Source organism: Puma concolor, chromosome E2 (genome assembly GCF_028749965.1).
Source record: "Puma concolor isolate L17-30 chromosome E2, mPumCon1.1.hap2, whole genome shotgun sequence".
Taxonomy (NCBI): Eukaryota; Metazoa; Chordata; class Mammalia; order Carnivora; family Felidae; genus Puma; species Puma concolor.
This window is the reverse complement of record NC_141681.1, coordinates 14,691,333-14,709,988: the sequence shown is the minus strand read 5'-3', so window position 1 is coordinate 14,709,988 and position 18,656 is coordinate 14,691,333. Positions and strand designations below refer to the sequence as shown.

The 18,656-nt window shown below is 42.8% G+C and overlaps 1 protein-coding gene across 22 annotated transcripts; it reads left to right on the top strand.

The window, feature by feature from the left end:
* Window positions 1-2,939: 2,939 nt before the first annotated feature.
* ZNF23 (zinc finger protein 23) lies at window positions 2,940-18,587 on the top strand. Of its 22 annotated transcripts, XM_086688978.1 has the most exons (7): window positions 2,965-3,490; window positions 8,580-8,644; window positions 9,211-9,260; window positions 10,849-10,975; window positions 11,557-11,604; window positions 15,660-15,697; window positions 16,314-18,587. In XM_086688978.1, exons 4-7 carry the CDS (start codon window positions 10,896-10,898, stop codon window positions 18,104-18,106), a joined length of 1,959 nt encoding a protein of 652 aa, XP_086545104.1. In that variant the 5' UTR covers window positions 2,965-3,490; window positions 8,580-8,644; window positions 9,211-9,260; window positions 10,849-10,895; the 3' UTR covers window positions 18,107-18,587. The 22 variants fall into 22 exon arrangements, with proteins under 22 accessions (XP_086545107.1, XP_086545091.1, XP_086545095.1 ...); XM_086688981.1 differs by lacking the exons at window positions 2,965-3,490; window positions 9,211-9,260 and adding an exon at window positions 2,940-2,958; XM_086688965.1 differs by lacking the exons at window positions 9,211-9,260; window positions 15,660-15,697 and adding an exon at window positions 2,940-2,958 and having other exon boundaries at window positions 3,373-3,490; window positions 8,580-8,704; window positions 11,557-11,670.
* The last annotated feature ends 69 nt before the right edge of the window (window positions 18,588-18,656 follow it).

The following is an 18,656-nucleotide window of genomic DNA, read 5'->3' as shown; positions in this document are numbered from 1 at the left end:
AATAAGTAAAGAGAATTTTTATAATATTGAAACATTCTTGAACTCTTGAAATGAACCCCAGACTTTGTTGTTTTCCCACAATTTTTAAGAGGAAACGCAGGTAGAACAACCTTTACTGTGTAATCTTAAAACTAGAAACACCAAAAAATATTTTTTTAACATGAGAAGATTTGTCAGTTTCTCCTGGTGGGCAAGGGAAGAAAGGTTTTAGGGAGGCCCTGGGACTGAAGGGGCAGAGGATACTTAGAGCTGAGCAGAGGGAAACATGGCTGCAAGCCCAGCCTTCCAGAGCAGCGAAATATGAGAACCAGCCTAAATTTTTAAGTTTGTTTTTAAGTATGTATGATTTTTCCATCATCCCTTATTCCTAGGGGTATTGGTAAGGCTATGGCTGTGGGTATTGATTTGAAGAACCCAAATCAGTGTGGTTAAACATGATGAAAACTTATTTCTCACTTATGTATCATCTTAAGTTAAGCAGTCTAGGGCTGGTACAGCAGCTTTATGATACCACCCAGCAGCTATGTCAACCCTAGGAGCCACATCCTCATTTCACATGGTTCAAGATGCTCACCCCCTTGTCAGCGTTCCACCTAGCTGATGGATACTGGGACAGGAAATGCATGTTCCTTCTATTTAAGGGCATGGCATCACCTTTGCTTATAGTCTGTTTATCAGAAGTTGGTTGTGTTGTCACGCTTGGATTTAAAGAGAGCCAGAACACGTGTTATTTTTTCTGGACTGTCTTTGGCTTGCTATAGATTCCGTTACTATATAAGGGAAGAATAGAGATCAACAAACAAGTGGTCTCTGCTTCTTCAGGCCTTTTGTAACTTGGTGTGTGCCTGTCCTCATACACTTAGGAGTCAGAGCTTCGTGGTTACTTTGGAGGCCTTATTTTCTTATCTGTAAGATGAGTGACTGATTTATGATCTAACATTTGGGCCCAGGACTTCTGTGACACTGTGATCTCCTAATTCCTTCCTATTTCTTCAGTCAAGCCCTCAGTCCTAGCTAGAGGTCTGCTAAAGGAAAACAACAACAAAAACAAAACAAACAAACCATGTAATGCCAAGAACAATGTAATCTCCAGCTATCACTGTGCTGAATCCTGGGACCATTTTTCTATCTGAACAAGAGAAGCCATAAAAGTGCTCATTTTAGGAAAACAGTGATGATCAAGGTCAAGGCAAAACTGAGAAGGGCTCCTGGTCAATGTTATGATTCCAGGCATAATATATATCCCACCTCTAGTGGCACAGAAATGAAGAAGGGTTCTACTCTGGAGTTGGGGTTGGAGCCTTTGGACGATGTCAATGACAAATGTTTGTTGCATACTTCCTTTGTGCCAGGCCTTGTGCTTTAGCTGAGGATAATGGTGTCGAACAAGATAGATATAGTCCTTGCTTCTTGGAGTGAGCAGAGAAGACAGTTAAATAAATTGGTATCATTAAAAAAGCACACATGTGCCAAGTACGGAGAAATACAGAGTGCTGTGATGGCACATAACTGGCGGGCCTGCCTTATTCTAGGTGCTCAGGGAAGGCTTGCTTTCCAAGGGAAATGGGATTTGAGCAGAGACTTCAAGGAATAGTCAAGATTGGAGAGTAGGAAGGGTATTCTAGGTTTAGGGAGCCCTGTTCGGAAAGTGGGGCTGAAGTTGATAGAGGAAGAATAGGTGTGGTGAGAGGCTGGAGAGGTGGGTGGGGCCTACCACCAATCACATTCCAGTGCTGTAGCATTGCGGGATCAGAACCTAAGGATGGTCCAGTCCAGTGGCTTTTAGTGCTGTTCCCCGCCTCCCCCCACCTCCCATTTTGTAATTTTATCGGAGTATTTTTGTTACAGTGTTTGGTGGTGTTTGATGGGAGCCTGGAGAGCCAGGAATCCTGCAATGCACAGAAGGGTTCCACTTATTTGAAATAGTTTTCACATACTTTCAGGACATTCATGTAGGTAAAAACTTTATAAATGACCTGAGTCTAGAAAGTGTTTTCAGCTAGACACAACTAATTTTTTTAAGTTAGTTCATTTATTTTGAGAGACAGATTGAGAGAGAGAGCGCGAGCGAGTGTGCACGTGCACAAGTGGGGGAGGGGCAGAGAGAGAGGATCCCAAGCAGGCTCGGCACTGCCAGTGACCCGCAAGATCCTGACCTGAGCCAAAGTCAGAGGCTTAACCGACTGAACCACCCAGGTTCCCCTAAACACAACGATTTCTACACAGTTTTAATTAACATACGTTGATTCTCCAGAAATATAATTACTATACCTATAAAATCAAAAGAAGATTGTACTGTTTCACTTAAACTTTACCAAAAAGTGTTCACCATTTTGGATCGTACCTTGTGATTTTTGAAACAGCAGCGTAAGACAGACAGCATTGTGGCTGTGGCTTTCAGGCACATTCCATGTGAAAAGGCAAATTATCCACCAATTCATTAGGTCTCCTATAGCAGTCACGAGCATACATTTGCATATTGAAAGGTGTATTTTATCTCCTCTATTAAAGCATAATATTAGTTTTTAAAATGTAGGTTGTTTATATTACCTATGATCTTCTAAGTCATGATCGTAAGTTTCACGACAGGAGAATAAAGCAGTCACTAGGAAATATTTGTTACAAAAAGGCTGCCTTAAGGTCTGTCGGCGTGTGATTGATCCACTGGCCCAGTCCGGAAACTCCTGAATCCGGTAGAACCGGGAGCTTTACTAAGATACAGATCCCCGGCGTCATTGCCGGCCCCCGACTCTTCCCCAGCCCACCTCGAGGAACAACTGCCCTGCTGCTCAGACCTGCAGGACCTGAGCATAGGGCGCAGGAGCCTCCGACACCGAGACTCAGAGCGCAGAGGCGGGGCCAGAGTGCTACCCACTGGTAGCAACGCTGCTCCTAGAGAGGCTCGGCCGCGGCCTGGTGACGCACTTCCGGCCGCGCCACGAAGTCGCCTGCTGCGAGGTGAGTGTGGGGCTGCAGGCGGCGGGGGCGGTGCCCCGGCGGGTAGCTGTGGGTGCTGTGGGGATGGGTCTCCCGCACTTGCAGGAGTGGGTAGAACGGCGGCCCGCGGTCCTCCTCCGCCCCTCCTCGACTCCCACTTTGGACTTGGTGGCCGAATACGTTCCATCCCGTGGAAGGCGAAGCCGGATTACCGTCACAATTCGGAGCCCCGAGCATTTAGCATTTTGTTCGGGGAAGATACTACTGACCTTTTGGGAAGATATGTCGGAGCAGCCAGGGGGTGGAATATTGGCAGGAGTGAAGCGGCTTGAGGTGATATCACTAGTGTTTTAACATGTTGAAGTCATACAGGGGCTCTTAGCTATATGCATTTCAAGTATGGACCGTATGCTTCCTGACTCCTAACTAACATAGGGTCGTGAATCAGGGTTCAGTGAGAGCGCAGAAAAAGCAGAGCCCTCCCAGACACCGGGGAGCAGAACCAGCCCGGCTTTTGAAGGGCACTGTCTCCTGGAGCTGTGCGTTCCAAAAGGTAACTTGGCCCTACTCCTGGGCCGTTGGGATGACAATGATCTGGGGATGATTTATAATCACTTATTTGCGAAGTTCTAGAATACACATAAAATAGCCCCAGAATTCCTCATTCATACCTTCATGAGAAGCAATTTTACGAAAACACTATACTACACTAAATTATAGTAATTAACACGAGAAATTACACACACACACACATATATGTATATATCTACATATCTATATATATGTATCTATCTATCTATCTATCTATCTATATATGTATATATCTCTGGAATGTGGCTCGTAGTGTACGCAGAGGAAAATTTATGGCCTTAATAGGTTTTAATTGCCAAATAGGGAAGAATGAAATGAGTAAATAAATCATGTATCCTCAAGAAGCATTTGGGCACAGGTTTTTTTAGCCTTGTAGTATCTAGTTAAAACACTGTTTTCCAAAGTTATTTAGTTCTTTTCTTTCCCACCACTTCAGTGTGGTTATGTTAGTCAATTGTAGTATAGTTAGGCTCATTTGCTGTTGTTTGTATTCCTTTTTGGCTCGCCACCCTATCCCATCCTGGTTGGTTGGCTTAATGTCTGTATATTTGGATATGTGAAACATTACTATGGTTATGAGTGTCAGAACAAAAAGGCACACTCAGAGAAGCCTGTCACGCCCTCCTTTCCCCTGCCAATCCATCTACCCTATGTCCTTCCAGCCTGTTTGCATCACAGGCTCCTTTCACTTCCTATCCATATTTGAGGCAACCATTCTCCTTAGTTTCTGATTTATCCTTCTTTTTTTTTTTTTTTTTTTTTTTGGTACAATTGGCCAGATACATGTGTATTTTCTTATACTCCCATTTTTTGGTACACAAAAGGTAGCACTCTACCTTTTGCATTTGCTTGTTTCATTTGAAGATATATTCTGGAAACCACTCCATATCATAGAGATAAGTATCTTTTTAAAAAACGTTATTCATGTATACTGAAGACTGCATCTAGCATGACATTTAAGAAGCATAATGGTAAAATGAGCACCCATGAACACACCACCCCTTTAAGGAGGAGAACATTTCTGGTATTGGTGCATCTCTCTGTGTGCTCCTTCTCAACCCAGCTCCCAACTTCCTACCCCTAGAGGTAACAACTAGAATTTTGTATTAATCGTCATCTTACCTATTTATAAAAATAATTTTATCACACAAAATATGTCTGTAAACATTTTGTTTTTGAGCTTTATGAAAATGGCATTGTAGTGTCTCTAGTCATCTGGGGCTTGTATAATTCAATTTTTAAAAAAGAAAACATTTTTATTTTTATAATTTTATTTCAGTTAATTTTTTTTTGAGAGAGAGAATTCACATGTGTGCAGGGAGGGGTAGAGAGAGACAGACAGAAGAGAGAGAATCCCAAGTAGGCTCCACACCCAGCGCAGAGCCTGATGTGGGGCTTGATCTCACGACTGTGAGATCATGACCTGGGCTGATATCTAAAGTCTGATACTTAACCAACTGAGCCACCTAGGTGCCCCTCTTGTAACTCAAGATTATGTTCCTGAAGTCATCTATGTTGTTGTGTGTAATTGTGAGCTGTTCATTTTTGCTGCGGGGTAATGTTCATTTTTTGGTGGGGGTGGGTAATGTTCATTTAAAAAATGATAGGACAGGGGCGCCTGGGTGGCGCAGTCGGTTAAGCGTCCGACTTCAGCCAGGTCACGATCTCGCGGTCCGTGAGTTCGAGCCCCGCGTCGGGCTCTGGGCTGATGGCTCAGAGCCTGGAGCCTGTTTCCGATTCTGTGTCTCCCTCTCTCTCTGCCCCTCCCCCGTTCATGCTCTGTCTCTCTCTGTCCCAAAAATAAATAAACATTGAAAAAAAAAATTAAAAAAAAAAAAATGATAGGACAGGGGCACCTGGGTGACTCAGTCAGTTGAGCGTCTGACTTCATCTCATGTCATGATCTCATGATTCGTGATTTCGAGTCCCACATTGGGCTCTGTGCTGACAGCTCAGAGTGTGGAGCCTGCTTCGGATTGTGTGTGTGTGTCTCTCTCTCTGCCCTTCCCCCACTCATTCCCTCTCTCTCTCTCTCTCTCTCTCTCTCTCTCTCTCTGTCTTTCAAATGTAAACTAAAAACATAAAATTTTTTTAAAAAATGATAAGACAGTTTATGTACTCTCAGTGGATATGTAGGTTGTTTCCAGTTTTTTTTAATTAAAATACTGATAATAATTTTGTACATATTTTCTACATATGAGAGTTTCTCTAGGGCATACATTTTTAAATTTAGGCATGAATATTGAATTTGATTAAATTCCTTTGGCATCTGTTGGGATGGAGAGTGTGTTTATTTTTCTTTGATTTATTCATGTGAAAAGTATACTAATCTGTATCTTGATATTGAGCTTTACTTACTTTCCTGGGATGATCCCTTTTAGTCATGGCATGTCACTTTAATGAACTACTGGAGTCTATTCCTTTATAGTGGGGATTTTTCTGTGAGTATTCATAAATGAGACTGGTCTGTGGTTTTTACATCAGTATTGTGCTGTCATCATAAAAAGGACTGGAAAACTTATTTTGCTGTTTTTTTCTACAGTTTCAGTACTGTTAGAACTACTCGTTTCTTAAAGACTTGAAAAGATTTGTTCATGATACATGTGGGTTCATTGTTTTGTGAGCATTTGCTCTTTACTGGCTATCTCAGTTTAATTAGGTAAAAGTGATCATGGATTACAGAAAAATATCTACATAACAAAATAAGTAGAGTTGATTTATTAGATTGAAATAGAATTATATGTTCTTCCATTATAGGATAGGTTTTCTTTTTAAAAGCATTCGTAGAATTTTTTTTAGGCATTTCAGCTAAAAAAAACAAAACAAAAAGCCCCCAAAACTTTGTAAAGCAGAAATAAATAGATCAGGTTATTTAAACACCATGCAATAAAGCCAAAATTATGAACAGAGAAGAAATTAATAACAAACTATCCTAAACAATTCTGTGGTCAGAGACAAAACACAGTTGCTGACCAGCTATAAAATATAATTAATATAATTAAAACATAAAATATTTTTTTCAAAACCTCTGGCCTGTGGGTAATAGTGTATTCAGAGGGAAAATTTATGGCCATACAGATTTTAATTGCTAAATAGTAAAGAATAAACATAAATGAATAAATCATGCATTCTCAGGAAGGTAGAAAAAAACCTTTCACAGTCTAGCTTCCCCCAGAAGCAAAATACAGGACAGAGGTTTCTGTGCAGGCACTTTATTTGGGAATGTATTCCAAGGGCAGAGTGAACAGCAGGGGGAGTAAAACAGAGGAGGGAGAGCCAATACAAGGATGTGTTGTCAGGCTGGCCTGTCTATAGGCCCCTGGCGCTCATTCTTGCAGGATCTTTGAGCAGCCTTGGAATCTCATGGCTGCTAATGTAGGGGACTAAAGGGGAAAATATTTATCCATTGACTTCTATCCCCTATTGGTCAAGGGTGGCCTCACAAGCCTTAACTTGTCTGTGTTTCGGGACCTAGCAGGTATCCACAGGTATCTGCAGATGTCCCACACAGGATGCCAGAAAAGCCCCAGGGCAGGAGCCAGCCACATGTGGTATAGATCCTTGAGGAGGCATTGGTAGGTTGTCCCTGCGCAAAGCTGATCAAAGCTTCTGGAACTGGGCTGAGACCAGAGGATTTGGAGTGGTACATAAAGTATCTCTTACAGAGCTAAAGAAACAAAGAAAGCAGAACGTAATGAAGGAAATAGAGGAGTGATGTTCTAAATAAATAGAAAAGCTTATTCTTTAAAAATAAAAGAAAACAACATTCAAATAGACAAATCATTGTTCCACTTGACTTTATTAGTCTGCTCAGGCTGCCGTAACAAAATACAGTAAGTTATTTGGCTTAAACCACAGAGATTTATTTCTCACAGTTCTGGAGGCTGGGAACCCAAGATTAAGATGCCACACAATTCGGTTCTTGATAAGGGCTCTCCTTGAGTTACAGTTGGCTGTCTTCTCATTGTGTCCTCACATGGTAGAAAATGAACTCTGGTGTCTCTTCTGCTTTTTTATAGGGGCACCAGACCTCTCATATTATGGCTTTGTTTCACCTTATTACCTCATAGGATCTATATCCACATATAGTCATGTTGGGGGAGAGGACTTCATCATATGAATTTGGGGGGGGTGGGGAGACATGTTCCATCCATAACATTAACAAAGGGGAAGGGGTCTAGAAAGCACACATATTCAAAAGAAGTGGGAAAAACAAAGTAGTTCCAGATATGGAAGAAATGGAACGAATCATGAACCAGTGTTTTCCACAGTTCTGCACTAAAGTGAAACCCTAGAAGACATAGATGATATTTTAGGAAAACGCAGGTTTTCAAGACTGACTTTGGGAGCAGTAACCGGAAAATAACCAGTCCATGTGTTTTGAATACAATGAACAAGGAGTGCTCGGTCACGGGACCCTAGATAATTGAGTGACCCCTCAGGATGCTGAGGCCCTGGCTTCTTCACTATCAGAGGGCTGGAAAGTATGAGGAGGCAGCATGGGACCTCAAAGGTAAACCTGGGCCATGTGGGAGGCTGGCCTCCCAAGATCTCTCCAGAGGTATCAGGGCTCTTGAGAACACTCAGTTATGTAAGGGAATAAGCAGGATGTAGGGGAATAGCTGTCTCCTCCAGCTCCCTGGAGCATGACTCTCAGGCGTCTGTGCTGGGGCTGCAGCCGTGCTGGCCTGGCTTCCCTTGCAGTGTAATCGAGGATGATCCTTGTTTAGAGAAAAAGAAGTAAGTCCATGATCTTGGTAATGTTCTATTTCTTGAGCTGAATTGTTGCTTTATTATTCTTTAGGCTCTCTATACATTTTATGTATGCTCTAGTGTATGTGATATGTGTCAGAATTGTAAAACCCTAGGGTTCCTAGGATCAATGTCATCGGTGGGAGGGGTCGTGGGCACTGGATCACCCCCTTCTTGTGGCAGCTCCCGCTTGCATTCCTGTCTGGACACTGGCTGCCTGTGTCTCACATCTCTGAGGGGCTGTGTTGTTCCTGCAGGGGCGGGACTTGCTTCACATCTGTCTCTCTGTTTTTCCTCAGCTCCAGGCCTTCTCTGAGAGGGAGAGCAGGTAATGGCAGCCATGCTCCTGACAGCCTGGCCCCAGGTGAGCTGTGGGTCCTTCAGCTCTTCCTCTGAGCAGTTTCACATTGAAGAAGGGAAGCTGGTGAGCTTTGTGATGGAAGTTGGAGGGGTCTTCCTCGCTTCCGCCTGGAACTCATGGGAAGAGCGGTGACGTGAAGGGATGGAAGCAGCAGGAGAGCATCCCTGAAGGCAGGGGTGAAGTGTTCTGCACACTGAGGTTCTTTGCTCCTCTGGTGAATAGGCGACAGGAAGCTGCCCATGGAGGATGCTCCGTGCACGGATGTGAATGGAGGAGGGTAGCACCGGCTTAGGATGTCCAGAGACCAGGGCATAGGTGAAAAGGAGTAGTAGGACCAGGTCAACACAAAGGATGGCTGTGCCTCTAATATGGTGTGGAGACGAGGGTAGTGGGGTCTGGAGAGGGAAAAAACAGGAAGTCCTATGGGACAGGATGTCTCATTGTGTCCTGGAGAGACTTTCAGGGCTTGGGTGCAGGGGCTCAAACTTAAGGTTTCTGATAAAAGCTCTGGACCATCCCCCTCCCTTAGAAAAATAAGCATGCAAACCAAATTTTCCATACAATTTCAGGGACTTCACGGACGCCCTGAAGCACATCCATGGACCTCCATGGACTACAGGTTGGGAATAATCATAGTCACAGTAATTCCAGTAGCATTGTTTGCGGCTTGCTATGCTGCAGGCATAATACTAAGCACTTACATGGATCGCTCAGTCTTGATTCCTTGCCCTTGACATAGGTGCTGTGTTGTGCTCACTCTGCTACAAAACATAGGAAGGCAAAGGGGAGCAGAGAGCCTTGCCCAAAGTCACACAGCTGTTATTTGATTCTTCTCTGCTCATTCCTGTGACCTGTGCAATCAGTGACGTTAAGGTGGTCAGATTTGTCATGGCTGTGTAGGGAATAATTTTCAGGGTGATTCAAGAGGAAGGTGTCCACTTAGAAAGAATTCCATTGGTCCAGGTGATAATGGGCTTCATCAAGGAAAGTAGTTAAAAAAAAAAAAAGAACCCAATTCAAGTAATGCTTAACAAAATCTTTAGGATATGGAGAGTCAGGATTGAGGGTAGAGTAAGAGAGAGGGAGGAGTCAGGAACATTTCCCAGGATTCTAGCTGACGTTTCCTGCACAGATAGTGGAGGGGGTGGGGTGGGGTGGGGTGGGGTTGAATTCAGGAGCCTCCAACTTGCTGGGGTAAAGGGTGGTGGTGGTGGGCAGTGAAGGTATTTAATTTTGTGCAGAGAAGTTCCTTGGCTCATCCAAGGTCACAGATGAGTGACACTTAGACTCACCCAGTGGTTGGACTATGCTTGTTGATAGGTGGGGGTCAGTAGAATCAAGCAAAATCCTGGCAGAAAGGAATTGAGGGTATATCCCTGCCAGCGTGTCACCCAGGTTATTACAGAGGACTGAGGTGGGCAGGGAGAAAGCGCAACCAGAGGCTGCAGCTGCCCGGAAGGGAGGCATCAATCCTGATGCAGGGCCTGTGCCGGGTGCACAGTGTAGTGATGCAGAGATGAGCAGCTGGAATGGTGGCAGAGCACCTGGCCACTAGGAAGGCTGATCTACCCTCTTTCCCGAACCCTGGAGAAACAGTGAGTTCTTGGGTAAAGTTGGAAAGGATGAGGCCTGATGGGAGCGTGTAACAAAATCGGGTTTTCAGCAAGACCCATCTGGAAGCAGAATGGGTTGCCGTTCCTGCCTCAGCCAGTCTGGGCAGCACTGAGCTGCTAGAGGTGCTCAGGCAGTTGCACAGCCCCTCGTGGCAGGGTCAGTGACAGGAATCCAGATGGGGGCTGGTTGAGATGGAGGCCATAGCTGTTCTCTGGGGGTGGCTGGATGTTTATGGGGGTAGGGATCAGGGTGGGCATGCTGGTGGGCAAGTCCTGAGCCGTATCTGCCCCTGAAGACATGGTTAGCAGAAAGAATGGAGTTGCTTTTGGGGAACTTGATTATGGGAATTTTTTTCTGTCATCCCAACTTAGGATATAAATGTAAAATATGGCATGAGGTTTCCCTGCCATGAGAAAGGTCAGATAATTCTCCATGGTTTACTTTCCAGGTGCTTTTTCTCAAACCTTTCACTTTTTTATTAATTTTGTGCTCTTCACAAGCTCCCTCCCCAAGCCCTTATACTGCCCTCTGCCCCTCACCTAGGGCCTGAGCCATGGAACTGGCCCTAGGGCAGCAGGAACCTGTTGTTTCAGAAGTCGGTGACCTTCGAGGACGTGGCTGTGTACTTCACTCAGACGGAATGGAATGGCCTGTCCCCTGCACAGAGGGCCCTGTACAGGGATGTGATGCTGGAGAATTATGGAAATGTGGCCTCCCTGGGTAAGGCCTCTCTCCCCCTGGGACCCAGACTCTGCCAGTTGGGGTTTCCTGGCTTATTGACCCCTGACAGGTTGCAGGTGGGGTCTGTAGAAATCCTTTACTGAGTCGGAACCCCAGGGGTTGAGATTCCTAATCCCCCTTGAGTTAGGGGTTGCTGGAAAGGGTGAATCCCAAGCCTTTATTGGGCCAATATAGGATTTTGCTGGGACTAGTGTGCACTCTTTATCCATCCTCTAGAAGTTGTCGTTTGGATACAGTGTGGGAAAAAGAAACTTACTGTTCCACAGCATTATCTTCACATTCACCCTCATCTGACCTGCATATCTTGGTCTTTCGGGCTCACAGTCCAGGCCATTCCCAACTCCTCCCACACCTTCTCAGGCACTCCCCCCCCACCCCCCCCGCAACATACACACATACACTTTCCAAGCCATTCCCCCCTTTCCTGTCGTCTTTAGGCATGGGATCCCCTACAGCTCTTATTTTCCCTTCCCATTGCCAAGACAGTTGGAGAAGAGGCTTAAGAACTCATTTCTGGGAGATTATTCACCTCTCTCTCCTCTTTCTTTCCCCCTAAACAGGATTTTCGCTTCTCAAACCTGCTGTGATATTGCAACTGGAGGGAGCAGGTGAGCTGGGGGACCCATCTCCACTGGTGGCTGGAACAGAAATAGGCTCCCAGGGTGTCTGGACTGGTAAGGGACACACAGCTGCCTTTTATGGGGGAGTTAAACTCTTTAGGAAGAAAACCAACGTTAGCAACATATAAGCATGCCACATTTATGAGCCAGCTGTAGAAAATAAAATTTAAATAATGTTGATGATTTATAGAGATATGTACAGTTGAGACCTGATTATTTTTGCAGTTTGCTGTTTCTTTGTAATTCCAAGAACAGATCTTTTTTTCAAATGCCTTATTCTAATTCTTTTCAGTTCTAATTTTGGAATTCTGCCTTTCTCAGATGAAATGAATGGATTCAGTATTTTGGGGTCCTTGCTACTTTCTAAACATTGTACACTTAATGTGATGGATGGAGAATTAACAGTCTTTTTGTACAGAAAGGCAGAATAGCCTGGTGGTTAAAAGTACAGTCTTTGGAGTAGACTTCCCTGAGGTTCAATCCCAACTGCTATTCCTAGTTACAGGATTTCCTAGTTGTGACTTTGAGTAGGTCAGTTATTTGAGTTCTCTAAGATTCAATGTTTTTATCCCTGAAAATGGAATAATAAAATGAGAGAACAGTGCTAGTCTTGTGGGTTGAGGATTACATGAGATAATACATATTAAATGTGTAACTTACAGTGTGTGCTCAGTGAAATATTAGTTTTTATTATTATTTTTTTGTGTGTGTGGAGAAGACAGCTTAAGCTGTGGGAAATAAGGTGGAAGGAAGTGCTCTCAGTTCAGTGCTTCTCAAATGATGTGCAAATGAATCACCTCTGGGTATCTTGTTGTAAATATGCATATTGTCATTTAGTAAGTCTGGCATGGGGCCAAGAGTCTACATTTCTGTTAATTCTCAGGTTCTGCCAATGTATCTGTTTCCCAGATCTTACTTGAAGTAGCAAGTTTCTCATTGGCTTAAACAGAGTAGTTGCCAGACGATTTCCCATTTCTTGTGATTTCCTATTTACTTCTCTGCGTTTGTGGTCCATAAGATTCTCTTGTGTCCTTTCAACGAATCCTCTTATTTATTTACTTAAAAAAACTTTTTTGTAATGTTTGTTTATTTTAGAGAGAGGGAGAGACAGAGCATGAGTGGGGGAGGGGCAGAGAGAGGGAGACACAGAATCCTGAAGCAGGCTCCAGGCTCGAGCTGTCAGCACAGAGCCCCATGTGGGGCTTGAACTCATGGGCCACGAGATTATGACCTGAGCTGAAGTTAGACACTTAACTGATTAAGCCACTCAAGTGTCCCATGAATCCTTTAAAGATTCAGTGGATTTTTGTTCCTTGTAGTCATTCAACCAGATGATTCCTGACAAAGGAAGACATGTTTTGCAAAATCAAGAGTTTAAAGCGCATTGCATATAATATGGAGGAAGCTCCATATAATCGTGGATCTCCTCAAAGGAGTCTGGATTTCATTCCATAGGCAACAGACAATCCTGAAGTCTTTAAAGTTTTTGAATAACCCATCGTGATCTTAGCTGAGAATGGGAACATCAATCCAATTAGTTTGTGTTTGTTAATTGGAGTGAGGAATCAGATGGCTTTTTAGGTAGACAGAAGGGGAAGGCCTAGGGCACAAGGCCCATGTCAGCCGAGTTGATTCTCTGTTAAAAAGCTTCTTCAGAAGGCCCACATAGTGACATCTGTTTATATCTCATTTGCTACAACTGTGTCTTCTGGTCCCCCTACTGCAGGAGAGGGCAGAAAATAGTTTTTAGCTGTAGTTTTTACTGCTACCTCAAACACATTGGAGGCTGTGCTAGTAAGGAAGAAAGGGAGAATGGATACTGGTTAAGAAACCGGTAGCATCTGTCACACTGTAGGATTGGCAAATAGAAGGTCACTAGTATAGAAAAATTGGCAAAAAATATAAATGTTTGATCCGCATAAGAAGTACAAATTTAAATCAATGAAAAATCTTCACCCTCAATAGAAAGCAATGAAAAAGAAATTAAAACAGATGTTTCACCTAACATACTTGACATAGGCAGGGTGGGTCTGAAGACCCAGAGAGGGTCTGCAGGGCCAGAAAAGATGGTCCTTGGCTTTGAGCAGGATAGAAATCAAGTTGCGAGCCAGGATAAAGTGAAAGCAGAGTTTACTGAATAGCATAAGTGATAGAGTATAGCAGATGAGTGTCTGGGAGACTGAGAAAAGAAAGGAGAGTGAGTCTCTCCTTTGCTCAGGGTCTGGGGTTTCTATTCAGAATGTACATGGCACCCAGGAACTGGTCAGAACAAAGACAAGTGTCCGGGTGTCCTCCATAATTCACTTATTCCCTGCTGCCAGGGGGTTTTGGCATCAGGTGTCTAGAGTCAGTGGTCTGGAAAACATACATGACAGCCTTGCTTAGTCATTCCATAGATGTTACCACCTGTGCTGGAAGAGTGTAAAAAATCATTAACTTCTAACTCACACAGGAAGGACATACATCATTTGTTCCATAAGGCATGTACGTGGCCAAAGTGCAGATCCTAGAAAGAATAGAAGCAGGAACAGAAGCAAGTAGTTTTTCATGGAGTCCCCTCAGTTTTCCTCGCTCATACTGAGAACAATTATAGTAAGGGATGGAGAGAATACACCAAACTGGAATAGACTTCTGGAGGTGAATGAGAATCAGTAGTCTTTCTAGAAAGTACTTTAGCGATACATATCAAAAGCCTTTTAAAAGTTTGTCCTTGATAGCCTGGAAATTCCCTCCTAGGGTGTCCTGATAATAATCAGGGATATAAACAAAGATGTACATGCATGGAAGTTCATCATAATTTTATATAATAAAATGTTGGAAATAACCTGAATAATCAGGATAGAGATAATTGATTAAATTAACATGCCTCTTTAGGATGGAATGCTTATTTAGCCATTTTAAAAATTTTTTTTTAAATTTTTTTTTAATTTTTTTTTTTTTTTAACGTTTATTTACTTTTGGGACAGAGAGAGGCAGAGCATGAACAGGGGAGGGTCAGAGAGAGAGAGGGAGACACAGAATCTGAAACAGGCTCCAGGGTCTGAGCTGTCAGCACAGAGCCCGACGCGGGGCTCGAACACACGAGCTGTGAGATCATGACCTGAGCCGAAGTCAGACGCTTAACCGACTGAGCCACCCAGGCGCCCCTTTAAAATATTTTTACAGAATATCTAAAGATACTGGAAAATTATCCTTATTAATGTTAGGAAAGAAAAATATTTCCATTTTTGAAAAAATGTTTTTAGAAGAATGATTGGAAGGAAAATGGTTGAGGGAGGAAATACATCAGAAGATTAGCTGTAGTTGTTGTTAGGTGGTTGTATTTCAGGTAATTTGAATTTTTTTCTTTGCATGTTTCTGATATTAGAGATGAATATTAGTTTTATAATTGGTAAAAGACCAACAGTATTTTGAAAATGCTTGCTAGGGAAATCTAGGTCATTTGGATCTTTTGAGGGAGAAATACTGGGGAAGTGGGCTTATTACATGTGGTTGAGGAGAGATGGGAGATGAAAAAATACAGGCATTTTGAGGCCAATTTTAAGAGATTTGGGAGCAAAGACAGATCCTGGCTCCATTGGAACTGTAGGAATTCTAAAAAGAACGTTAGGGACTGACCACTTTCAGGATTGAGGGAGGAAGTAGAAGGAAAGACCAGGAGAATGCAGCAGTGTTCTGGAGGGGTGGGGAGAGATGGATCAAAGGGATAAAGCGGGCCAAAAGATTGTCTTTTTTTTTTTTTAATGTTTATTTTAGAGAGAGGGAGTGCACATGTGCATGCAAAGTGGGGAGGGGCAGAAAGAGAGGGAGAGAGAATCCCAAGCAGGCTCTGTGCTGAGCGTGAGATCATGACTTGAGCCAAAATCAAGAGCTGGACGCTTAACTGACTGAACCACCCAGATGCCCCTAAAGATTGCCTTTGTAAGCAGAGAAAGCAGAAGGTGAAGGAGGAATTTTAGAGAGCCTAGAGTTTAAGTTCCAAGAAAAGAAATAAGATTATTTCTCTTTCACTTCCTGGTGCTGCAAACACTTGCCACCCTCAGCGTTGCTACAAGTTGTTGGATCCTATGCCTTTTCCTTTGTAAGTAGTTTCCATTCTTATTAAGCATGGACAGCTGAGAAAAAAACTGCAGCGTGTAGTAAAGTGTGGTGTGATAAAAAGAATGCTCATCTGGTGGAGAAGACCTAGGATTTTGTTCTACTGCTGTCACTTTTAACTTTTATGTTACTGGAACATCATCTTAAATCATTCATGCTCAAAACTGTACAGAGAGTGTATAAAGCACACTGGAGAAACAAGTCGCTGAAACTTCCTGTGCCAGATTGCTCGGTTTCTTGTGTATTCTTCCAGTAGTTTTCTAGGCATACATATACAAATCTATATGTATTTATTATCCCGTTTTATTTTCCTTTATAGAAATGGAATCTAATTTATATCCGTTTCTCAACTTGTTTTTCCATTTAACAGTGTATCTTGGACATCTTTTCAGGTCAGCATATATGGATTGATTGATTGATTGATTGCCAACTATATATTATTCCATCTTATGGATGAACCTTAGATTCTTTGACCTAGTGTGGTGACTGTCAAGAAATCCTGATTAACTATGATTCTTTATTACTTTTACCACCATTCTTTTTTTTTTCTAACATGGTTCTTACATGATATTTTGTTTTCTGTTTTTTTTTTTTTATAGTAGATATTGAGAGCCAGACTGACAATAACTTGACAAAGGAAATATATAAAGAAAAACATAATACATCATTTGAACTTCAGAGGGACTTTTTCCAGGAAACAGACTTTTCAGAAGCCTGTATTCTAGAGAAACAGCAGGAAGTCCATTTAGTAGGAAGCATGAAGAAAGAAAACAGCAGCATCATTGATGCAACGGTGAAAGACAACACCAGCCCCGTGGAGGAATGTTTCTTTAGTCCGAGTCCAAACTTCTTTCATTGTCACACCGTCACCACTGGACAGCAGCCCCTTGAACATATGAGATTGGAGAAAGGCTTCAGCTTTGATACAAAACTTATTCAGCATGAACTAATTAATTCTGGGGAAAGAACTTTTAAATGTGAAGAATTAGTGGAAACCTTCAGGTGTAACTCTCAGCATCAAAACAGCTACACTGGGGGAAAGCCCTATCAGTGTAAGGAGTGTGGCAAAGCCTTTAGCGTTAATGCAAAATTAATTTGGCATCAAAGACTTCATAGCGGGGAGAAGCCCTTCAAATGTGTGGAGTGTGGGAAAAGCTTCAGTTACAGTTCCCATTATATCACACATCAGACCACCCACAGCGGGGAGAAGCCCTATCAGTGTAAGGTGTGTGGGAAAGCCTTCAGCGTTAATGGGAGTCTGAACAGGCATCAGAGAATCCATACAGGGGAGAAGCCCTATCAGTGCAAGGAGTGTGGAAACGGCTTCAGCTGCAGTTCCGCATATATCACACATCAGAGAGTCCACACTGGGGAGAAGCCTTATGAGTGCACGGACTGTGGGAAAGCTTTCAATGTTAATGCCAAATTAATTCAACATCAGAGAATCCACACTGGAGAGAAACCTTATGAATGTAATGAGTGTGGGAAAGGCTTCAGGTGCAGTTCCCAGCTTAGGCAGCATCAGAGCATCCACACTGGGGAGAAGCCTTATCAGTGTAAGGAGTGTGGAAAAGCCTTCAGTAATAATGCAAAACTCATTCAGCATCAAAGAATCCACACAGGTGAGAAACCCTATGAGTGTACTGAATGTGGAAAAGCCTTTAGTGTCAAAGGGAAGTTAATCCAGCACCAGAGAATCCACACGGGTGAGAAACCCTATGGTTGTAACGAGTGTGGGAAAGCCTTCAGGTGTAACTCTCAGCTGCGGCAGCATCTGAGAATCCACACCGGGGAGAAGCCTTATGAGTGTAATGAGTGTGGAAAGGCCTTCAACGTTAATGCAAAACTAATGCAACATCAGAGGATTCACACTGGGGAGAAACCCTTTGAATGTAATGAGTGTGGGAAATGCTTTACTTCTAAAAGAAACCTACTTGATCATCATCGAATCCATACTGGAGAAAAGCCTTACCAATGTAAGGAATGTGGGAAAGCCTTCACTATCAATGCGAAACTAACTAGGCATCAGAGAATACACACTGGGGAGAAACCTTTCAAATGTATGGAATGTGAAAAAGCATTTAGCTGTAGTTCTGACTATATTGTACATCAGAGGATCCATACTGGAGAGAAACCCTTTCAATGTAAGGAGTGTGGAAAAGCCTTCCATGTTAATGCCCATTTAATTCGGCATCAGAGAAGCCACACTGGGGAGAAACCCTTTAGATGTGTGGAGTGTGGAAAAGGGTTCAGCTATAGTTCTGATTGTATAATACATCAGACTGTCCATACTTGGAAGAAACCCTTCGTGTGTAATGTGTGTGGGAAAGCCTTCAGGTTTAGCTTCCAACTTAGTCAGCATCAAAGTGTCCATGGTGAAGGCAAATCTTAATGAGGAGGAGGTGGCAGAAAACTCTCAAGGTTAATGAAATGGATCAAGTATCATCAGATTCCCCCTGGTAGAAAACCCTGAGAGGGAAATGAATGGGGCATCTTCACATGGAAACAAATCTTTTCCATCTTTTAAAATCAAGAATGAGGACTGGTTAAAAACTAACATCCAAAAGTGAATAGCTTGTTCTATACCAACAACCAATTAGAAAGTATAATGAAAGAACGGATCCCATTCCCAACAGCATCAAGAAAAGTGGATTTTCTTGGGATAAACTTAATTATTATACACAGGTCTTTGGAGAAGTAAATCTCCAGTAAGGGCCACAAAAGGAAAAATTAATGGGGGAGAGAGAGAAACCTTGTTCTTAGCCAGGAAAACTCAAGATATTCACTTTACCTAAATTTACTTCCCTTTGACAACAAGCATGTATCACTTTTGTAAAGAGGATGAACAATAAAAATTTCCTTAGAAAAGATGAGTACATTTTGTATTTTCATGGAATGGAGAAAACCTTTCCTGAGCACCATATGAAAGCTAGAAACCAACC

Coding starts and splice junctions, on each gene's coding strand:
- ZNF23 (XM_086688965.1), top strand. CDS start 8,612: ATGGCAGCCATGCTCCTGACAGCCTGGCCCCAGGTGAGCTGTGGGTCC. Junction 10,976..11,556: donor TGGAAATGTGGCCTCCCTGG/GTAAGGCCTCTC, acceptor CCCCCTAAACAG/GATTTTCGCTTCTCAAACCT. Junction 11,671..16,313: donor CTCCCAGGGTGTCTGGACTG/GTAAGGGACACA, acceptor TTTTTTTTATAG/TAGATATTGAGAGCCAGACT.